The sequence below is a fragment of the Platichthys flesus genome, chromosome 2 (genome assembly GCF_949316205.1).
Source record: "Platichthys flesus chromosome 2, fPlaFle2.1, whole genome shotgun sequence".
In the NCBI taxonomy this organism is placed as follows: domain Eukaryota; kingdom Metazoa; phylum Chordata; class Actinopteri; order Pleuronectiformes; family Pleuronectidae; genus Platichthys; species Platichthys flesus.
Window position 1 is genome coordinate 8,558,086 of NC_084946.1, and position 17,388 is coordinate 8,575,473.

General features: G+C 43.6%; 2 protein-coding genes and 1 long non-coding RNA gene across 6 annotated transcripts; 2 read left to right on the forward strand and 1 right to left on the reverse strand.

Annotated features, from left to right (window-relative positions):
* Nucleotides 1-578: 578 nt before the first annotated feature.
* On the forward strand, nucleotides 579-8,745 carry LOC133961450 (uncharacterized). 2 transcript variants are annotated; one of them, XR_009922011.1, is made up of 4 exons: nucleotides 579-775; nucleotides 2,732-2,934; nucleotides 4,736-4,811; nucleotides 5,030-8,745. It is a non-coding gene; the product is annotated as an uncharacterized LOC133961450 (long non-coding RNA). The 2 variants fall into 2 exon arrangements; XR_009922010.1 differs by having other exon boundaries at nucleotides 4,736-8,745.
* A 755-nt stretch (nucleotides 8,746-9,500) lies between these two features.
* tada3l (transcriptional adaptor 3 (NGG1 homolog, yeast)-like) lies at nucleotides 9,501-12,982 on the reverse strand. 3 transcript variants are annotated; one of them, XM_062396543.1, is made up of 9 exons: nucleotides 12,964-12,982; nucleotides 12,395-12,636; nucleotides 12,037-12,284; nucleotides 11,757-11,862; nucleotides 11,528-11,663; nucleotides 11,321-11,424; nucleotides 11,077-11,183; nucleotides 10,156-10,347; nucleotides 9,501-10,042 (listed from the first exon to the last, which is right to left on the reverse strand). In XM_062396543.1, exons 2-9 carry the CDS (start codon nucleotides 12,602-12,604, stop codon nucleotides 9,850-9,852), a joined length of 1,296 nt encoding a protein of 431 aa, XP_062252527.1. In that variant the 5' UTR covers nucleotides 12,605-12,636; nucleotides 12,964-12,982; the 3' UTR covers nucleotides 9,501-9,849. The 3 variants fall into 3 exon arrangements, with proteins under 3 accessions (XP_062252527.1, XP_062252519.1, XP_062252535.1); XM_062396535.1 differs by having other exon boundaries at nucleotides 12,751-12,982; XM_062396551.1 differs by lacking the exon at nucleotides 9,501-10,042 and having other exon boundaries at nucleotides 10,152-10,347; nucleotides 12,751-12,982.
* Nucleotides 12,983-13,447: 465 nt separating this feature from the next.
* Nucleotides 13,448-17,067, forward strand: LOC133961484 (actin-related protein 2/3 complex subunit 4). Its single transcript, XM_062396608.1, has 6 exons — nucleotides 13,448-13,597; nucleotides 14,462-14,580; nucleotides 15,238-15,349; nucleotides 15,459-15,554; nucleotides 16,278-16,448; nucleotides 16,565-17,067. The coding sequence occupies exons 1-6, from the start codon at nucleotides 13,595-13,597 to the stop codon at nucleotides 16,568-16,570; spliced, it is 507 nt and encodes a 168-aa protein (XP_062252592.1). The 5' UTR covers nucleotides 13,448-13,594; the 3' UTR covers nucleotides 16,571-17,067.
* The last annotated feature ends 321 nt before the right edge of the window (nucleotides 17,068-17,388 follow it).

Sequence of the window (17,388 nt, forward strand, 5' to 3'; positions counted from 1 at the left end):
AACCATTTTCTCACTCATGTGGAGTTTGACATTGACTCTGTTGGACTGTGCTGTGTGGTCTCTCTCTCTGTGCGAAGGAGAAGCTCTTATGTAACGGATGCTGATGTTCCGCGTGTTAGAGTCTGTATGTGTTCGATGTTCTGCAGGTTTTCTGTTCTTGCCTTTGCAGCACGATAGCGGCTCAACCAGCTCCAGTACAATGAAATCCCTTTGTGTAGTGTGGTCGTGTTTGTGGGTCTGTGTGTCACAGACAGCGCACAGCAGGGAACAGTAAGCAACAGGTGTAAAAGAGGATGTTAAAACACACACAGAGAACCCCCCCCGCCTGACTTCTGAACCTTCGCTGTCACTGCTGCTATACGAGGACAGCTGTGAGGGTGACCTCTTGTTTGCTCCACGGAGCGTAGCAAACATTTTATCTCTGTCCGTGCACAGCGACCTGCTTCTGCGTTTCCCCCCCGAAGCACATGTGCGGTGTGTGTTAACCAGCATACGACATGTACATTACTCAGGCTGTTATTTAATGAAGGCTGGGCTTATGAGAGCAGCTGCCAATGTCACACAGCACAACAGGCCATCACTGATAAGGGCTCAGACAGGCAGACAGCAGACAGCAACAGTGCGTAGGACGTGGGATCACATTAGGCACCTACACAGATGACGCAGCTGTTTTGATTTTTGTATTCTCTTGAGGGAGCTGGCCTGAGTTGAGGGGTCGCCTTCATGTTGCTGACCGGAGCCGGATTGTGTTCAACTGTGTTGAACAGTATCTCAGGTATAGTAAATAGCGTTATTAGGAAAGTTGTCGTGACTCAATGAAAACCCAGCATTTCACCTCTCCTCCTCTCTTATATTTATAACGCAACTAGAATCGCCCTCTGTAGACTGACACCTCCCCAAAATCAATCCAGCTCCACCAAATTGCGCAAACTTGAAAATATCATCTCCCTAATTTTGAGAGTTTTTCATCAAGATCCATTTATGCTTCCCCGGGTAATGAGTGAAACTGTAAAAAGAAAAGCTTTATCTCACAATGTTTAAGTTTAATGGGTTCCTTCCTGAACCATGCCGTATCCTTCCACCAAGTTTCATGGAAATCTATCCAGTAGATCTTGTGTAATGCTGCTGACATAATGAAGATGGTGATGGAAACATAATCTCCTTAGTGTAAATATGAAGCTCCAGCCACCAGCTGGTTATCTTAGATTAGCACAAAGACTGGAAGCCCGATCACTAAAGCTAATTAAAGGATGTTATAACAATTTATTTTCTAATAACAACACCTGAGTTTAAAAAATGACATGTTGTCGTTTTACATATGGTTAAGTGCTGGAGTATTCTGCAGCCCGGAGCTGTGACCTCCTGTAGTCTTGTCATCAAAGTGTGGTTGCCAGGCAACTGTACCAGGCCAGGAAATAGTCCACCACATACGCTGCATTCGTGTCATAAAAGCAGAACAGGAAGAACTGGAAAAAACATTTGTAATTCTACCTTTTTCACACGTTATTCCCAGAGGGTTACTGGTTGGGGTGCTGAGGCTCCTGGTCTGCCTGTGTGGAGTTTGTATGTTCTCCCTGTGACTGCTAGTGGTTTGTTAACAAATGATCAAATTGATAAATACACAGACTCTAAATGCACCTTAGTTCTCTGACCAGGTCCGAAAGCAATGTCCTACATGACTGCAGATTACCCCAACCCCACTCATTATGGGCTGAATATGAAACAAACACGAATAAAACTTACCATTTATACAATTTGTTTTGTTTAACAATAAGCTGTTTCAAGTCTTTGTGCTTAACTAAGCTAAAAACTGTCATCTGTCGTTTTCCTTTTGGTCCTATAGATATGAGAGCGGCATCACTCATCTGACTTTTTTTTTCAAATCCAACTCTCGGCAAATAAATAAGCAGATTTCACAAGACAAAAAACAAATGATTATAAGTGAGAAATACATTTGGAGAAGTCAGACTCAGAGAGATCCAAAAATGGGCATTTTCCGGACAGAGGACAGAGATTGTGTTGATATAAATTCAAGTGTAAAATCCACCCTATGAGATATTTCTGTCCATAAAGTGTCTTTGATCCTAATCTCCTGCACCGCCTTGAACTCTCAGGCCCGGGAACCTTCCTCCCTCCATCACTTTGTTCTCCCATCATGTCTTTGTGGAGGTTTCCTCAAACCATCTCCATTTTTAGTATGTTCCACCAGATATGATTTCCCCCCTTGTGTAAAAAAAACCCTCTCTAAGCCCCCCCCCCCCCCCCCCCCCCCTCTCTCTCTCTCTCTCATTAAAGAAAGTAGCCCTGTGTGTTTGTGTGTGTGTCCATGGACCAACAGTTCTGTTCCTGATCCAGGAGGGAGTGATCAGTGCTCAGTGCAGCACGGAGGCTGCAGTCCACCCGGGTTTACCAGCAGCTCTTTATAAGGACAAGGGAAAAAAGGCTCTGCTGCCTCTATATTTAGACAGACTTTATTGGGCCTCCTGTCTTCCTTCTTCTCCACTCCCCTCCTCTTGTGTTGCTGCCGTTAGAAATCTCACCAGAGCCTTTTGGACGGCTGGCCCCCCTCTGCATCGCAGCGCGGGGAGAGCGAGGCTGATAATGATCTGGGTGATAATAACAGAGCAGACCAAACGAAAGAGAGATGGGGAGAGGATGGAGGGAGGATGATGAGAGAAGTGGTGGGTGGTGAGAGAAGTGTTTTTCATCGTGTCTCCTCTGCTCCTCGCAGACTGTTTTCCACAGGGTCGGGCCGGTGATGTTCTCGCTCATTCCCCTGCCGTCCCCGAGTGGAGAGGAAGTCCCAAGAAAGGAGCAGGTTATGCATCCAGCCACACAAGGAGGAGACTGGTGACCTTTCCAATGTCCCAAAACCACCAGATGGGTCATTTCCAATTCCTCCTGTTTCAATTTACCCACTGGCTTGTGGCTGAGGTGGCTGACTGTGTAAATCTATGTAGAAATATGCCCATACATAGGCCTCTTATAGGTCTCCTCTACATAACTCTGCTATCTGACCTTATCTCCCCAGCAAAGCAAATTTCTCAATTGCTTTGACCTCTGCTTTCCAAATTTACAGCCAGTGACAAACAGCACTCCAACATGGTGCTCCAGTTTTCACCTCTTTATGTGTCTCTTATTTCTACTTTAAATTTCTCTCTACTTCATGTAGCTGGTTTCTGGCATACATCGCACTGAAACATTGCAAATATGCAAAGTTTGACACATGTTCAGGAAACAATATTTACATTCATCTTCAGATGAGCACGTTTGATAAAAGGGAGAGGCTGCTATAATGTTTGAGCATTATTTGATGGTGAAGGGTTAGGGTTCACGGGGACTCAAGCCTGTAGTGTGTGTCTGTGTTTAGACTGACACACACAGGTAAGCACAATTATTACTATGAGGATGACAATGAAAATGATGCATAGTAGTAGTAGTACTATTAACATTACATCATACATACATAACATGCACAGTCAGACACTAATGGCACTGTGTCAGTGTACAGGACAGGACACTAAGGGGAAAAAGCTACATATTCATAAAACCCTAAGTAGACATGTGCTGAGAATGTGCTTCGGTACAGTTGTACTTTGAGCTAAATACTCAAATCAGCCTGCTAACATGCTCACACTGATGTTATTATAACATATAATGTTTAGAGTGTTGACTGCCTCTTTGCAGGAGTGAAAGAGTTAAGTTTTGCATTGATTTGTTCACAAACTAAATAAGGGACAAGATGAAAGGTTTATCTGATGATGGAGGAAAAGTAGAGTCATTTAAATAGATTGTCTGGGAACCACGAATGTCTGTATAAAAGCATCTCACCATGTAAAATGTATAAGTACCTCACTTAAAATCCATACATGCAACGAAGTCGGGACATGTTCCTCAAATTTTCCAGCCAGCCCCTGAGTACAATGTGGGGGAACTGTTTGAGTCAGCACATGTGAGAGTATGGAAGGGAAATGTCAGGAAAATGTAAAGTTAATTGGGTTTTTAACACGCAAATGATGCAAAACAGAAATGATTTAAAAAAAGAGGAGCCATACACATACGTTGGTGAAGATGTCCACCTGGAAAGACAACAATATTTTTGCCTTTGGTGATAAGAACCGAAGTTGATGTGCTGAAAACCCCTCATACATTTTCTTGAGTAGAAATGATTCGTCCTGCCTTGCCTCCTGCAACCTCTGTTTTAGATTTTTTTCAAATCTCAAACTGATAATACAGCTGTCAGATAAATGTGGTGACGCTCTTAGTGGTGTCCTTTGTAATGTAGTGAAGAAGCAGTATATAAAGAATGTTCTTTTACTTCTACACATTGTTCAACCTGATGGAGGCACCATTGGACATGTAAGAGGATCACTCATGTCATTGGGGTTCATCTTCTGGGCATCATGAACGCATGTCCCAAGTTTTAAATGAATTCCTCCATTAGTTGTTGAGATATTTCATTAGAACCCGTCATTGTCAACCTGCTGAAGTTGCAAAAGGGGCCAGGAGATAACCAAAGTCTGTGGTGTCATTTTCTGGGGAGCTTGAACATGTGCACCTCATTTCATGGTAATCCATCCAATAGAAGTAGAGATATTCACTCTAAGTGGTCGCCACATGTATGGTTTATAATGCCCCTACAATGAACAGGCGAGTCCTGTCTGCCTGGGCGTGGTGCCTCTAATACTGTTAAGTGAAACGCTTGTCTGTGGCTGACTGTGCTTATCTTGTACAGAATACCCTGGACTCACGGCAGGGCTGGAAAGAAGAACCCAAAAATCTCCATAGTTACTTCACGAAGAGAATAACAGGTGAGGGTTGAAGGAGGCAAAAACGATTTGATTTGCATATAAGCTGCCAGATTCAGGAGTCACACAAGAAAAGCATCAACTGCCATGCAAATGAGAAACAAATGACATTCAAAAAAGGGCTGAGGTAAAGGAGTGGTCAGAGAGGCTAGAGCACAGGAGGGGTTTTGCCTATGCAGCACTAATGGTAACATCATCTCTCCTGCCATTCGTCCATACAGCCGTATGTGCTTCTGACTCCAGGCTGAAAGGTCTGTCAAGTTTTCTCCGCACCAGCAACAGCAGCTCGCTGTGGAAGGACAAACCATGACATCAGAATAGTGGACGCAGCCATGAAGACAATAGTTCTCTGTGCAGGAGAAGAGCCGAGGCGTGGCCTGGCCGTACAGAGGCTCCTGTCAGTGGAGCAGCGGGCCTCAGCAGCTGTCTCAACCTCTGTCTGTATCTCTGTCACATACACTCGTTCAATCCATCATGAAAGCTGACATGGCATTAGAACAAAGGTTCAACCGATTTATGTTAAAATCCCTTTACCCCTATGTATCACTCCTCTCAATCTCCCAGTGTGTTTGTTTGTGTGTGTGTGTGTGTGTGTGTGTGTGTGTGTGTGTGTGAAAGAGCTTCTCTCTGTTCATGCTCAGTACCAGCTAAGGAACGCAGGACGGAGGAGGAGTAGGAGGGAAGCCCCAGAGAAAGAAACATAGCAAACTGGCAAAACAAAGAACCAATGGACAAAGTGGCCCCCACTGACAGGAGGTCTGGAGTGATAGTAGCATAGATAAATATATGTGTGTGTGTGTGTGCATATGTAAACACATTACACAAAACATGCAGCCTGCCCATAGCGCTCCATTTACTCTGTTTTTATTTGTCTTCTCACATTTGCCTGAGGAGATAGAAAAAGGCTTTCAGGACATGTAGCCGCTGTGCGTCTTGTGCCAGATAATCTAAGCCCCTCCGGTGGCGAGCCTTCGTCTTCAAACAACCGTAAAGGTTTACAGGCCGTGACAGAAAGGAGCGAAGAAGCTCACCACGCAGCTGAATTTCACACGGGAGAGGAGAGGGCTGTGCGTGATGGAGTGGAGCCGCTGGAGCCTCACAGACACACAGTCCCTCAGGGACGCACCACCTGGGTTGTCAAAAGGAGTCTGGCCGGGGCCTTCAAAAAACAAAACAGCTCAATACGGGATATACAAACAGCGGTTGAGCATCATTGAGCGTGTATGAGCGGCGTGTATCAACACAAAACCCACCTGCCCTTCAGTGGAAGTCTAATGACAACAAATGCAACAAAGGCCCTGTGTGGTACGCCCAGCCTCGAGGGGCCGCCACAGCCGTCTATGTAGCCTGCATTCACCTGTGAGACGGATTCAGTGGGTTATTAAAAGCTCTCATACACATGGGTTGATGGCATTATGAATTTGCATTGAGGACGCTGGCTTGAAGGGGGGGGGAGGGTACATGATGATGGGGCCATTGTTGTCTGTCTCTATGGAGGCTCTTTTTTTTAAATGTTTAATTAGTCGACCATTATTCTGAAAACATAGTTGTTTTATATGCATGTATTATATTGAACTGTCTTGTCATTACAGGGTGTACTGTGTACACACACAGATTCAACACACAGATAAAGGGAAAAGGGATTTTCTGGTTATGTTCTTCCTTTTGATAAATCGTTGAATGGCTTGCAAAATTACAAACGTGATGTAAAAAGCTAAATGTACAATAAGCCGATCTTTATGTGTGTTATGTGTAAACTCTATTTGTATAGCCCATATTTACAAATCACAGTTGTATTGTCTCACAGGGCTTAACAATCTCTACAACGTCAATGTCAATGTCAATTTTATTTATATAGCACATTTGAAAACAACTTGGTTGACCAAAAGGCTTTACAGGTGTAATAGTACGACAAAGAGACATGTGACAGCCTCTTTTCTTAAGCCTTGACTATAGAGTGAAGAAGAACTACAGAAACAGCGCTTTTAACAGAGGTGAATAAAACCTCAGGGAGAGTCACAAGTGAGGGAGTCCTCTCCCAGGACCGACCGAAGTGCAACAGATGGTGTTTGTAATAGAGCACGGCAACAAAATAACAACATTTACAACATTGATAGGAAATGAGAAGTGTCTTGCATTAATGGAGAGGTGAATCAATGTTTAAAGTAATAATGCAAAAGCAACCATCCGAGAGAGGTGAAGGGAGCAGCAATGATAATTGTATTAATGGTATTTCCAGTGGACAGGACTATGTATATCTAAGCAATCTGTAGTTGTAGTGTGTAATCATAATCCACGATCACATCCCACAATGTGTATCCTGGATCTGTAACATTAATGCACAAGGTCTCTGGATGAGGTTAGGTCAGTGATATGTATTGATGAGACATTGATGTGATGAAGAGGAAGAGGAGGAAAAAGAAGCTCCATGTGTCACATGTCCCCGGCCACCTAGGCCCATAGCAGAAGAACACATTCATGTAGCATTTCTAAATGCCACTCTTTATCACACACTGTCTGTACTTTAGTTCAGTATCTTCCCCAAAGACAGGGATCGAGCTTCCGACGTTCTGGTCAGTGGACGACCCGCTCTGACTCCTGAGCCACAGCTACCTCAGGCTGTGCATGGTCCAGTACTGTGCTGTTTTTTCCCCAGAGGGCTGCACAGCCTTTGTAAAACTGATTTAAAATATCAGTACCACTAACATGACCATAACAAGACTGAAGTCTCTAGAATGGATTTACAAGTGTTTCTACTGGTAGGAAATCAAATCATAAAATAATTGTTATGTGTTTTAATAAAAGTGATGTGTCTGATTGTTGTGTTGGTGGTCTGTTGATATCTGTGCTGGTGTCACTGGGCAGGATGAACTGGGTGACCCCCGCAAACAGCTGCACGGTGTGAGACACACAGTCTCCTGCTTTTTCCTGGGATCAAGATCAGTTAGGACATGTTCAAGACTGGACACACACAGGCGCTCTGGGGAGGTAGCACCACTCAAACACAGGCTCTTTGCTGTGTCAATGTTGAAGGGTCCGAGCAGTCAGAAGACAATGACTGCCACCTAGTGGTGCGTCTGTAAAGTGCAAAGCTTTCCAGCGTTAGAGTGGGGTCATGTTTTGTAAATCTCCACCGAGGAGGGATTTGTTTATTTGTGAGCAGGTGTACATAAAAAGTGCTGCACTGATTTGATTAAAACTTGGTTATAATTTATTTTGGGAATTTGACAAGAAATAACTTAAAGATTATTGAAAAAAAATATCTGTGAGTGTGTGCAATTTGGTGCATGGTGATTAGATGTAAGGGGATGTTGGGCCTTGTGGGAGGGATCTGTTCTACTGAGTATCATTCTATCTGTTTTTTCAGAAAGAAAGAAACATTTCCATCCCTCTCAGAATATTGAGTAATTTCTTAGCGTTATTTTTCATCTTGTCACATTATATGCTGCAAGTTATGTGTGAAGTTTAAGTTAATAGTATTTCATATAAATAAATGTCAACAGGTTACAAATACATAAGGCAGTTGCTCACTAATTGACCCAATGGTCCCTTCCTTTTGTTACAGTGATGTAACCATAATACTAACTCTGTAATAACTAACTAAAAAACTCAATTTGTACATTATTTAAGCTTTTTTTCCTCAATATCACTATGCCTTCACTTTCTTTCATTTGTATTCTATTATTTTTTTTTCTGCTGCCTTTTTATATTTGTACACTCTTGTCTACCTCATTCTGACTTGTCTGCTGAGGGACCAAGGGAATATACCTAGTGTGGGAAAAATAAAGATTTTAATTATCTTAACAAATGGTCTACATGATTGTTGACAGCTACAGGAAGTTGTGTTCTTGGTTACTGACAGGTCATTATTAATAGTACATGTTTTCAATGTAGATAGGCTATGCAGTGCAGCAGAGTAATTAAAGCATTGATACATTTTATTCAACTTTCATTTAGCATGAATGTGTTTACTATGTTTTTCTCACATGTATGTTCCATAAGAATGTGTTAAAACATGACCAATGAAGTGCTGGAATGTGTTTCAATGCCCCATGGTTCCGAGATTTAAAACGTTCCCTCCTCATTAGTGTTAAACTTCAGTGGAGATTGGGTGAAAGGCAAACCTGTTCAGTAAAGTGCTTTCTGTGTTCATCAAGACAACAGAGGTAAATAAACACCTACCATTTATCAAGGCTATTCAGTGGGGCCACGCTACCTCTTGGAAACTATTCCCAAACAGTGATGTATGCGCTATTGTTCAAGTCTCCTGAAATGACAGATTGCCGACAAATCTGTAATTGCTTTGGCAAGAAAACATGATTGTTGCCCAGGTGATAGAAAATCTACAAATGTTGAGGATAACACATTTCAACTCCAGCCACTTTAAAACAGGTGAACATTATTGATACTATTTTTAAGTTATATTAGCGAGTAGGTAGGACATCAACTAACCGCTTCACTACAGTGCCCCAGCATACCGTTAACTAAATAAATGTTCAATTGATAAATGCTCTATCTGACTCCATGACATAAACAGGACTAATTGTAAATAAAAAATCCCAAATGGAGCCAAGTAAATGTAGACGTCTGCATCTGATGCTGGTAGCCAGTTGCCAAGGTTACTCTTCTTCAGGACTCACCTTGTGCATGACCCACCCGCTGTGATTCCCTTGTTTCACACATACAAAAATAGTCTATAAGTGTGATTTATTCAAATATCCATGTGTATTTTTTATAACATTACAATAGTTAACAAAATAAAAGGCAACATAAAAAAATTCACTGACAAAAGAGAAAAAAAAACAACGAAAGGAGAAGAAAAGTCCGTTGTTTACAAAGTGTTAATGATCATTTTAGTTTTCCTGTTGAACACGACATAAAAATACCGCTGCAGATGTTTCTACTCAAAAGAGGTTCACCTGCAGTAAACTGTATCATTATCGTAGATACAGATGTTCACTGACCATGTTACAGCTGTCTGATCTGTGTCGGGGAAAAATGCTTCCAACAAAAACCAAACACTAGCTTCTTCTTCTTCCTTCTATCCATCCAGTAGCTTGAGGATACTTTCCCTCTCCTTCAGTGCCTTCCAGGCCTGGTCCTTCTCCTTCTTGGTTGGAGTGCGTTTCTTCTGCCTGGCTGCCATGATTCGCCGAAACCCTTCCATCACCTCGTTGTCAGACACTCTGACTCTCTGCCTCAGCTCCTGCTTGCGCATCTCCTCTTTGGCCAACCTGTGAGACATCATTACATCAGACGTTCATGCCAGCTGCTGATTACATAAAAGACCTGATAGTGTACTATTCGCTTCAGGGTAAATGTCTTGGTTAGAGGCCTGTGTCCTTACCGAAGCAGCTCCTGCTTGCGAGCTTTGTTGTGAGCACTCAGGGCTTTGAGCTCTGCTTGTCTCTTCTGCAGTTCAGCCAGGACCTCGTCCTCCGAGTCTCCTCCAGGTCCAGGTCGCTCCTCAGAATCCAGCAGGCCCTGGGCTACCAGCTCCTCTTTGATCCGCGCCTCCAGCGAACGTGTGTGAGGAACACTGCAGCGAGAGAAAGACCATAGGTCTGTGATTAGTGGCATGAAAAAGTTCAATGAAGGTAACTTTAGTGGCAATAGTGTAGAAAAATATAACTTTTGTGTGTGGGTAATTGTCTATTTGTATCTGAAACCATTTATGCGTAATCATATTCTTAAATGTGTTTTTCAGAATCCATGTTGAGATGTACACGTGTAGACAAATCTGTAAATGCGTTCATAGATAATAGTGACAGGAAAGGCTTTGCACTGAGAGCTGGAAATGCAGCTAACGAGTGCTCAATTACAACTCAGATGTGGCGAATTGTCCGTATGCAAAAGGTTTTGTCTACCCTGAGCTGAGGTATGGCCAGCGAATGCGGCCCTTTTTCGTCACTTTTCACATACGTTTGCAGATGATTTACATGTTTACATGTCTGATTATGCTCACATGGTCTCAACACACATTTGCAGATGCCTAAACGCATTTGAAAACCTCAGTATTCATTTGCAAATTCTTTTACAAATTTATATATCTGATTAGACACATATATTGATATAGTTACACAGCTCTCTACATACAAACAAATGATATTGCTACAGCAGTCTGATATACTTATGTGTTTAATATCCCACTTCAGACACTGAGGTCTTTGTGTGGAAATGGGTGCTAATGCCGCAGATGGTGCTGCTGTGTAGAACGGGTGTTGGTGCTTCTTTCATTTCATTCGCTCACATACTGCAGCACAAATACCTAAAAGCTTTCCCTTGGCTTCGAGGAGACGTCCCAGCACCATCGTTGGCATCCCTGCCTGAAATGTCCGGTATAGGAGAATCCTCCATGGGGGATATAATATTCTCCTGAAAGAGAATCAATATCAACAATCATGGTCAAAGGTCAGTGTTAATGTTTTAGTCATTTATTCTTCGCAAAGCCGCTATGCATGAATGAAAGTTTGTTCAGTTTATAAACTGAATGACAAACTAAAGAGTCTGACCTCAACAAGGGCCTGGAGCAGACGCTGAGTGAGAGGACCGAAGGGACAGCCGTCCTCTGGAGATTCATGTTGGGACTCCGACTTTTTCAGCATTGAGTCCACATCTACAGGAGTAAATAGGACAGAGTGTTGAGGTAGACACGTGCATGTGTGATGGATACCGCGTGGCGTGGTCATATTAACACTCAGGCTTCGGCCTCCCCTCACCTTTAGCATCCAGTTCAGACAACGGTCCTCCCATCAGGCTCTTCTTCTTGTCATTGGCTCGGGCTCCCTCCCTCTGCTCCTCTAACAGATCCTCTTGTGCCCACCGCTGAGAGTAGTGTTTCCCCAGTGCTGGAATCTACAGTTATCACAGGCAACATCAAAGTTCAACCTCCACTTAACACAAAAAGAACACACAGAGCTCTGGCCATGCCTGGAGTGGAGGTCATACTTTGAAGTACTCAGCCTCATCCTCTGGGGGCTTCAGAAGCTCTTCTATCAACCGTATCTCTTCATTTGTGATATCAGCGCAATATGGCTCCACCGACGCCCAGAACCTGAAAACAAAGACACGTTTAAAAAAAATGTAATGCAAAAAAAACACATCAGAAATAAACATATCCCTTTTAAAAACTTGGTGAAAGAGTCCTATGTTCTAATATGTTGTATCACCTTATGATACGACTTGAGGAACAAAGAAACTTTGCAATAACGGCAAATATTACACAGACCTGTTAGGAGCATCGTTTTTAGGAGTGCGGGGAACATCTTGTGGATCGTCTGTGAATTCATACTCTTGGACTTTAGGCTGCAGGTTTTTAGATTTGGGTCTGCCGGGCCCGGGACCTGGTCCGTGACTGCCTTTGCCATCCAACTTCTGTTTCTTTGGTTTGTGGCGAGACGTGGCCGCGGGGTCAGGGTCTTTCCCCAGCTTCAGGAAACGCTTGTCTCCCTTCTTGTCCTGCCAGTCTGTGAGGATCTGAAGCATGGCACAGGGTTTAACTCAGGTTGGGTGGATGAAGACGATGGAGTGGCACTGATGGGGGCCAAACTGAAATCTGGGGCCCCCCACATCTTCTCCTCTCTTACCTGTCTCTGCTCCTCCAGAGCGCGCAGGCGGCGGCTGGCGGAGGACAGGAGCGTCTCCAGCTCCAGCTGCAGGGTGTCCAGCTCCTCGATGCCGATCCCATCGTCCTCAGACCGGCCCAGCACGGCGGTGTAGCGGGGGCACACCTTGACGTGCTCGACGGGCTTGAAGTCGTAGTATTTGAGTGGGGGGCAGTCCTTCAGCTCACTCATGATGCTGCGAGACCTGCCACTACCTGGAGGAACTGACAGAGGACAGTGTGGTTAACGACACAGCTGCTGCTTCTTCTTCTTCTTCTCTGTGTTTGCCTCCATCTCTCCATCACATACACAGCACCAAACAACGCGCGCACACGCACCCGAATACACGTTCACGGAGGGCTTCTTCAGGGGACGAGCTCGCGGGGCCCAAACGCCGTGATTGGCAGTTACATGTTAATATCCGCCGCTGTTGTTTCACCTTTACACATATTACCATTCAACACGAAGCAGTTCTGACAGTACAGGAGCTGAACAGTACACACTTTAGCTGCATTTTTAAATCGTGGGTGTTTAAGCGCAACAACATATACCGTCAGTGAATGGCGTCCATGATGGGAAAAGCCATTGTGGTTAGACAGGGGTGTGGAATAAAGTTAAATAGAAATTTTCAACACATAGTAAATTATAATAACAATATTTTAATACTTAAATGTAACAAACGTTGACAGGGATGTCTAGTCGTGTAACCTGCAAAAACAAATGTTCGAGTTATGCTTAAATAAATCTAAAAATAAAGTGGTATCGTCGGAACAAACCATGTTGCGTCAAGGTACAACAGGATAATGTATCAGCTCTTAACCTGTGATTCAGTAAGTAAATTGTATTTCGTTATGGTAAAATTCTGAATCAACGTATTTTATTCGATAACAAGCTACAAACAGTCCAAAAAATTGGTAGAACAATGGTGATTTAACGACATGTCTCCTGTCCACAGAACAGAATGGACGCTTCGCAGGTTAGGCTCGTTTTCAATCAAGTACACCCCACCCGGGCGGGGAAACCAGCGCAGAGAGCAGTATTCATGGTGCGTGGATAAACCCGCCTCCCCGAACGGATAATCACGTAAAAACGAGCGCATCGTGTCTTTACTCGACGATGTAGGGTTTACGGAAGAGGAGTCTCAGGCGTGGCTGAGGAACTTCCGTCTTTGACAGCAGAAAAATGGTAAAGCTCCCGCACTCATTCTTATATATTATTATTATTCCGACTTTTCTATGTTGCTCCAGTCCAGCTGAGCCCAGCCAGCTGGCTCCGTGTCTCGTGAGGACGAGGTTAGCTGCAGTCAAATGAGAGGACGGGCATCGTTGACTCGCAGAGATTGAAATGATTGAGATGTTCTGTATTTCCTCTCGGCTCGTTCTCTACTCCCTGCTATGACTGTTACTGTTTCTGAACACTGTCCACGGACGAGGAGGAGGCTGTGTTTCTATCTGTGGCTCATACGGAGTGATAGTGAAGCCACATGTGAATCAATTGGATGATGAGATGCAGTCTCGGTCACTGTGGTTCATGCGAGTAATGGTTTAAGACTCAGTAGATGTATCGTGTGTATGTATGTAACTCGTATCAGTTTGTACATGATTTGTGAATAGTTCTATTAAAAAAATGTCACCGAAAAGGAGGTGTCGTAGTATAAGTGGGTTAGAGCAGAGCTGTAGTGACTGCATCTCTGCACATATCCCACTGAACTGATACCAGTCTGTCTGCCCCCACCCCCCCAGTGGGAGCTGTACTCTGCATGTACCCTGATCTAAACAACCATTACATTACATTACATGTCATTTAGCTGACGCTTTTATCCAAAGCGACTTACATTTTTAGAACACTCAGCATTTATGAGGGGCCATTTAGGGGTTCAGTATCTTACCAAGGACACTTAGGCATGCAGATGGGATAGAGTGGGATTCAAACCGGCAACCTTCTTGTTGCAGAGCACCCGCTCCATCCCCTAGGCCACGCTCTCCCCTATACCAACAGCCTCATCTCTGCCTTGTGATCAGACATTCACCTTGTCCCCCTTCTCCTCAGACAGCGACTCTGCGCCCCTACTTGAACGCTGTGAGGGCCACCCTGCAGGCGGCCCTCTGCCTGGAGAACTTCTCCTCGCAGGTGGTGGAGCGTCACAACAAGCCGGAGGTGGAGGTCAGGTATGTCTCAAAACAAGCGTGTGGTTGGAGAACGAGCAGCCTCTCAGCCTGTTCCCCATCTCTGCTCGGCTTCACCTTGTCTCTCGTGCCTTCCAGCTGTTTGCTGATCATCTGCCGCTGTCACACAAGCCCAGACTTGTGCAAACTTGCATAAGAAAATGTAGGAGGGGAAAAAAGACAAATGCGAAAGGCAGTAAAATGAGCTGATGGGGACTTGCTGCAGCCTGTTTGCAGGTGTTCAAATACAAAGAGTAGATTAAGAGGTTTTCTGTGAGACACTATAAATGCAAAGGTTCTATGTAGAGCCATGCAGGTGTTATCTGGAAAAACAAACATGTTAAAATATCTGTGAAGATTCTCAGTCATCCTGGTCATTGTATCTTCAGGAGTTATGCACTGGACTTGCTTGTGTTTCACCTCTCATCCAAAAGGCTTCTTCAGTTCTGAGTTGGTTCTGGATCTTCTGCTGGATTCTTCCAGCTCAGTGGCCTTTCACTGTTGAGAACTACCTTCAGAACTTTTGGATAAGATGTTAAATGGCTTAAAGCAACACAAGCAAGTCAACTGGCCTTTGTAAACCTGTATAACTAAAGCACTAGTTGAAACTGGAATGCCTGTTTTTTTATTTCTAATGAAGGTATTTACATGTGATTACAGGAGCAGTAAGGAGCTGTTACTCCAGCCTGTGATGATCAGCCGCAATGAAAAGGAGAAGGTTCTCATTGAGGGATCCATCAACTCTGTCAGAGTCAGCATTGCTGTCAAACAGGTGATTCAGTCCAGCAGGACTTTGGTTGATTTCTTTCTTTATGTCACATTTACAAAGTTTCTTTCAAAGTATATGCACTAAAAACAACTTCTGTGGTCATCGACTGTAGGCTGATGAGATTGAGAAGATCCTTTGCCACAAGTTCATGCGCTTCATGATGATGAGAGCAGAGAACTTCTTCATCCTGAGGAGGAAACCAGTAGAGGTAAGAGACAGAGGGGGAGGGGTAATACGCATTTTATAATTGGATTTAAAGTGAGTGACAGAAGAGGAATCAATGTGAAGTAAACGGGAAGAGTAAAAATAAATGAGGAACCATGTGAACAATTTTTTTTAATGGCTTACCTCAAAATGACTCTTAAAGGGATATTTCACTGAAACATAAAAATGCAGTCATTACTCTTCTCACCATATGCAGATCGAGGGGTGGGGGAATTGTTTGAGTCCACAAAACTCTTTAGGAGTCTGAGGGGTAAAAAGCGTTGCAGCCAAATCCAATCCAGTTGAAGTAAATGGGATATGATTCTTCAAATGTTAAAGAAAAGGCCTCCATGCTGCTCCTGTGGTGTCATCCAAGTATTTGTAAGCCCTGGGATTCAAATTTGACTTGAAATGGCGTCATGTACACCAAGTGTTTAGCCTCAATGTCCTCTGGTATTCTCATATGGAGCCATGTGGGTTTGCATGTGTATCACAGCGTTCACCATTTACTTATATTGCATTGGATTTGGCTGCAGTGCTGTTAACCCCTGAAACTGTTCTGTGGTCTAAAACCCTTCACCCACCGGCAAAGTGGTGAGTACATAATGAGTGAATTTTCATTTTTGGGCGAACTATCCCTTTTTAAGGCAAGGATATCCAGCTTACATTATATTGGACTTTAATGAATTCACCTACTCCAGTTTCCTTTGCTTCACTGTGACTTCAGGGATATGATATTAGCTTCTTGATCACCAACTTCCACACGGAGCAGATGTACAAACACAAGCTGGTGGACTATGTCATCCACTTCATGGAGGAGATCGACAAGGAGATAAGCGAGATGAAACTCTCCGTGAACGCCAGGGCCCGTATCGTTGCTGAGGAATTCCTCAAGAACGTAAGAAACGTATTCTCCGCTCTGACGGCTCAGGGTTTCTTTATTGAATACAAATGGAATTGATTTAAAATCAGAAATGCCAACAGGAAATAATTAGATGGTGTTCTTCCCCACAGTTCTGATGACAATATCTGTCTGTGGTCCCACACAAACTGGGAAACGCTCCAAGGGCCACTCAGCATATAAAAGGAGAACTAAAGGAGTCGACAGCCAATCAGCGAGGAGAAGATAGGAACGTGACCAATCTGGAGATAACAACCTGTTGCACCCGTCTGGAGCATTTCCCTGTACTCATGAATATCAATGACTGTATATAATGAAATGTTTACCGGTTTCATTTTCAGCCACTTAGAACAAATCCCCAAACAAAGGCGGGTCCTTAAAGTATTAATCAGGATGATATCCATGAATACAGGAGCGCGGAGGACGTGCTGCTGCAAATAAATAGACCAGGTTTTTGTATTTTATCCCTGCGAGTCTGTGTGTTCTGTCACTGTTGTTACAAATAAAATCTCCAGATTTCTCTGTTTAGCAAAGTAGTCTTTGTGGTTTTTCAATCTGTTAAAAACCAACCAAAACCTCTGTATGAAAATAATCAAATAAAAAAAAGTCTGTTTTACCTTTTTGTTTTTCTTATTAAAACACTGTGAGGCATTCTTGGAGAGTGTGTCTGTGCTGCAGCTGTACCTATACATGGATTTGTTCGGCTGCTGGCGACTTTCGTCAGCACTTTGGCTTCGTCTCACCTCAACCACTCATGTTGTTTCAGCTGCAGAAGGGGAAGTAGATGCTTCCAGCTGCAGACAGAAGCTGTGTGAACTGTTTCTGTCGTATTTGCTCACATTTAAAACTTGAATTAATGATCCAGCTGTCGATTAGTCTCTGGGAAGAAAGCGTAATTTTCAAACAACCTAATTCTTTGCAAAATGCCTTGGTTTCT

Coding starts and splice junctions, on each gene's coding strand:
- tada3l (XM_062396543.1), bottom strand. CDS start 12,604: ATGAGTGAGCTGAAGGACTGCCCCCCACTCAAATACTACGACTTCAAG. Junction 11,664..11,756: donor ATGAGGCTGAGTACTTCAAA/GTATGACCTCCA, acceptor TGATAACTGTAG/ATTCCAGCACTGGGGAAACA. Junction 11,184..11,320: donor TGCTCCAGGCCCTTGTTGAG/GTCAGACTCTTT, acceptor ATTCTCTTTCAG/GAGAATATTATATCCCCCAT.
- LOC133961484 (XM_062396608.1), top strand. Junction 15,350..15,458: donor TCAGCATTGCTGTCAAACAG/GTGATTCAGTCC, acceptor CATCGACTGTAG/GCTGATGAGATTGAGAAGAT. Junction 15,555..16,277: donor TGAGGAGGAAACCAGTAGAG/GTAAGAGACAGA, acceptor CTGTGACTTCAG/GGATATGATATTAGCTTCTT.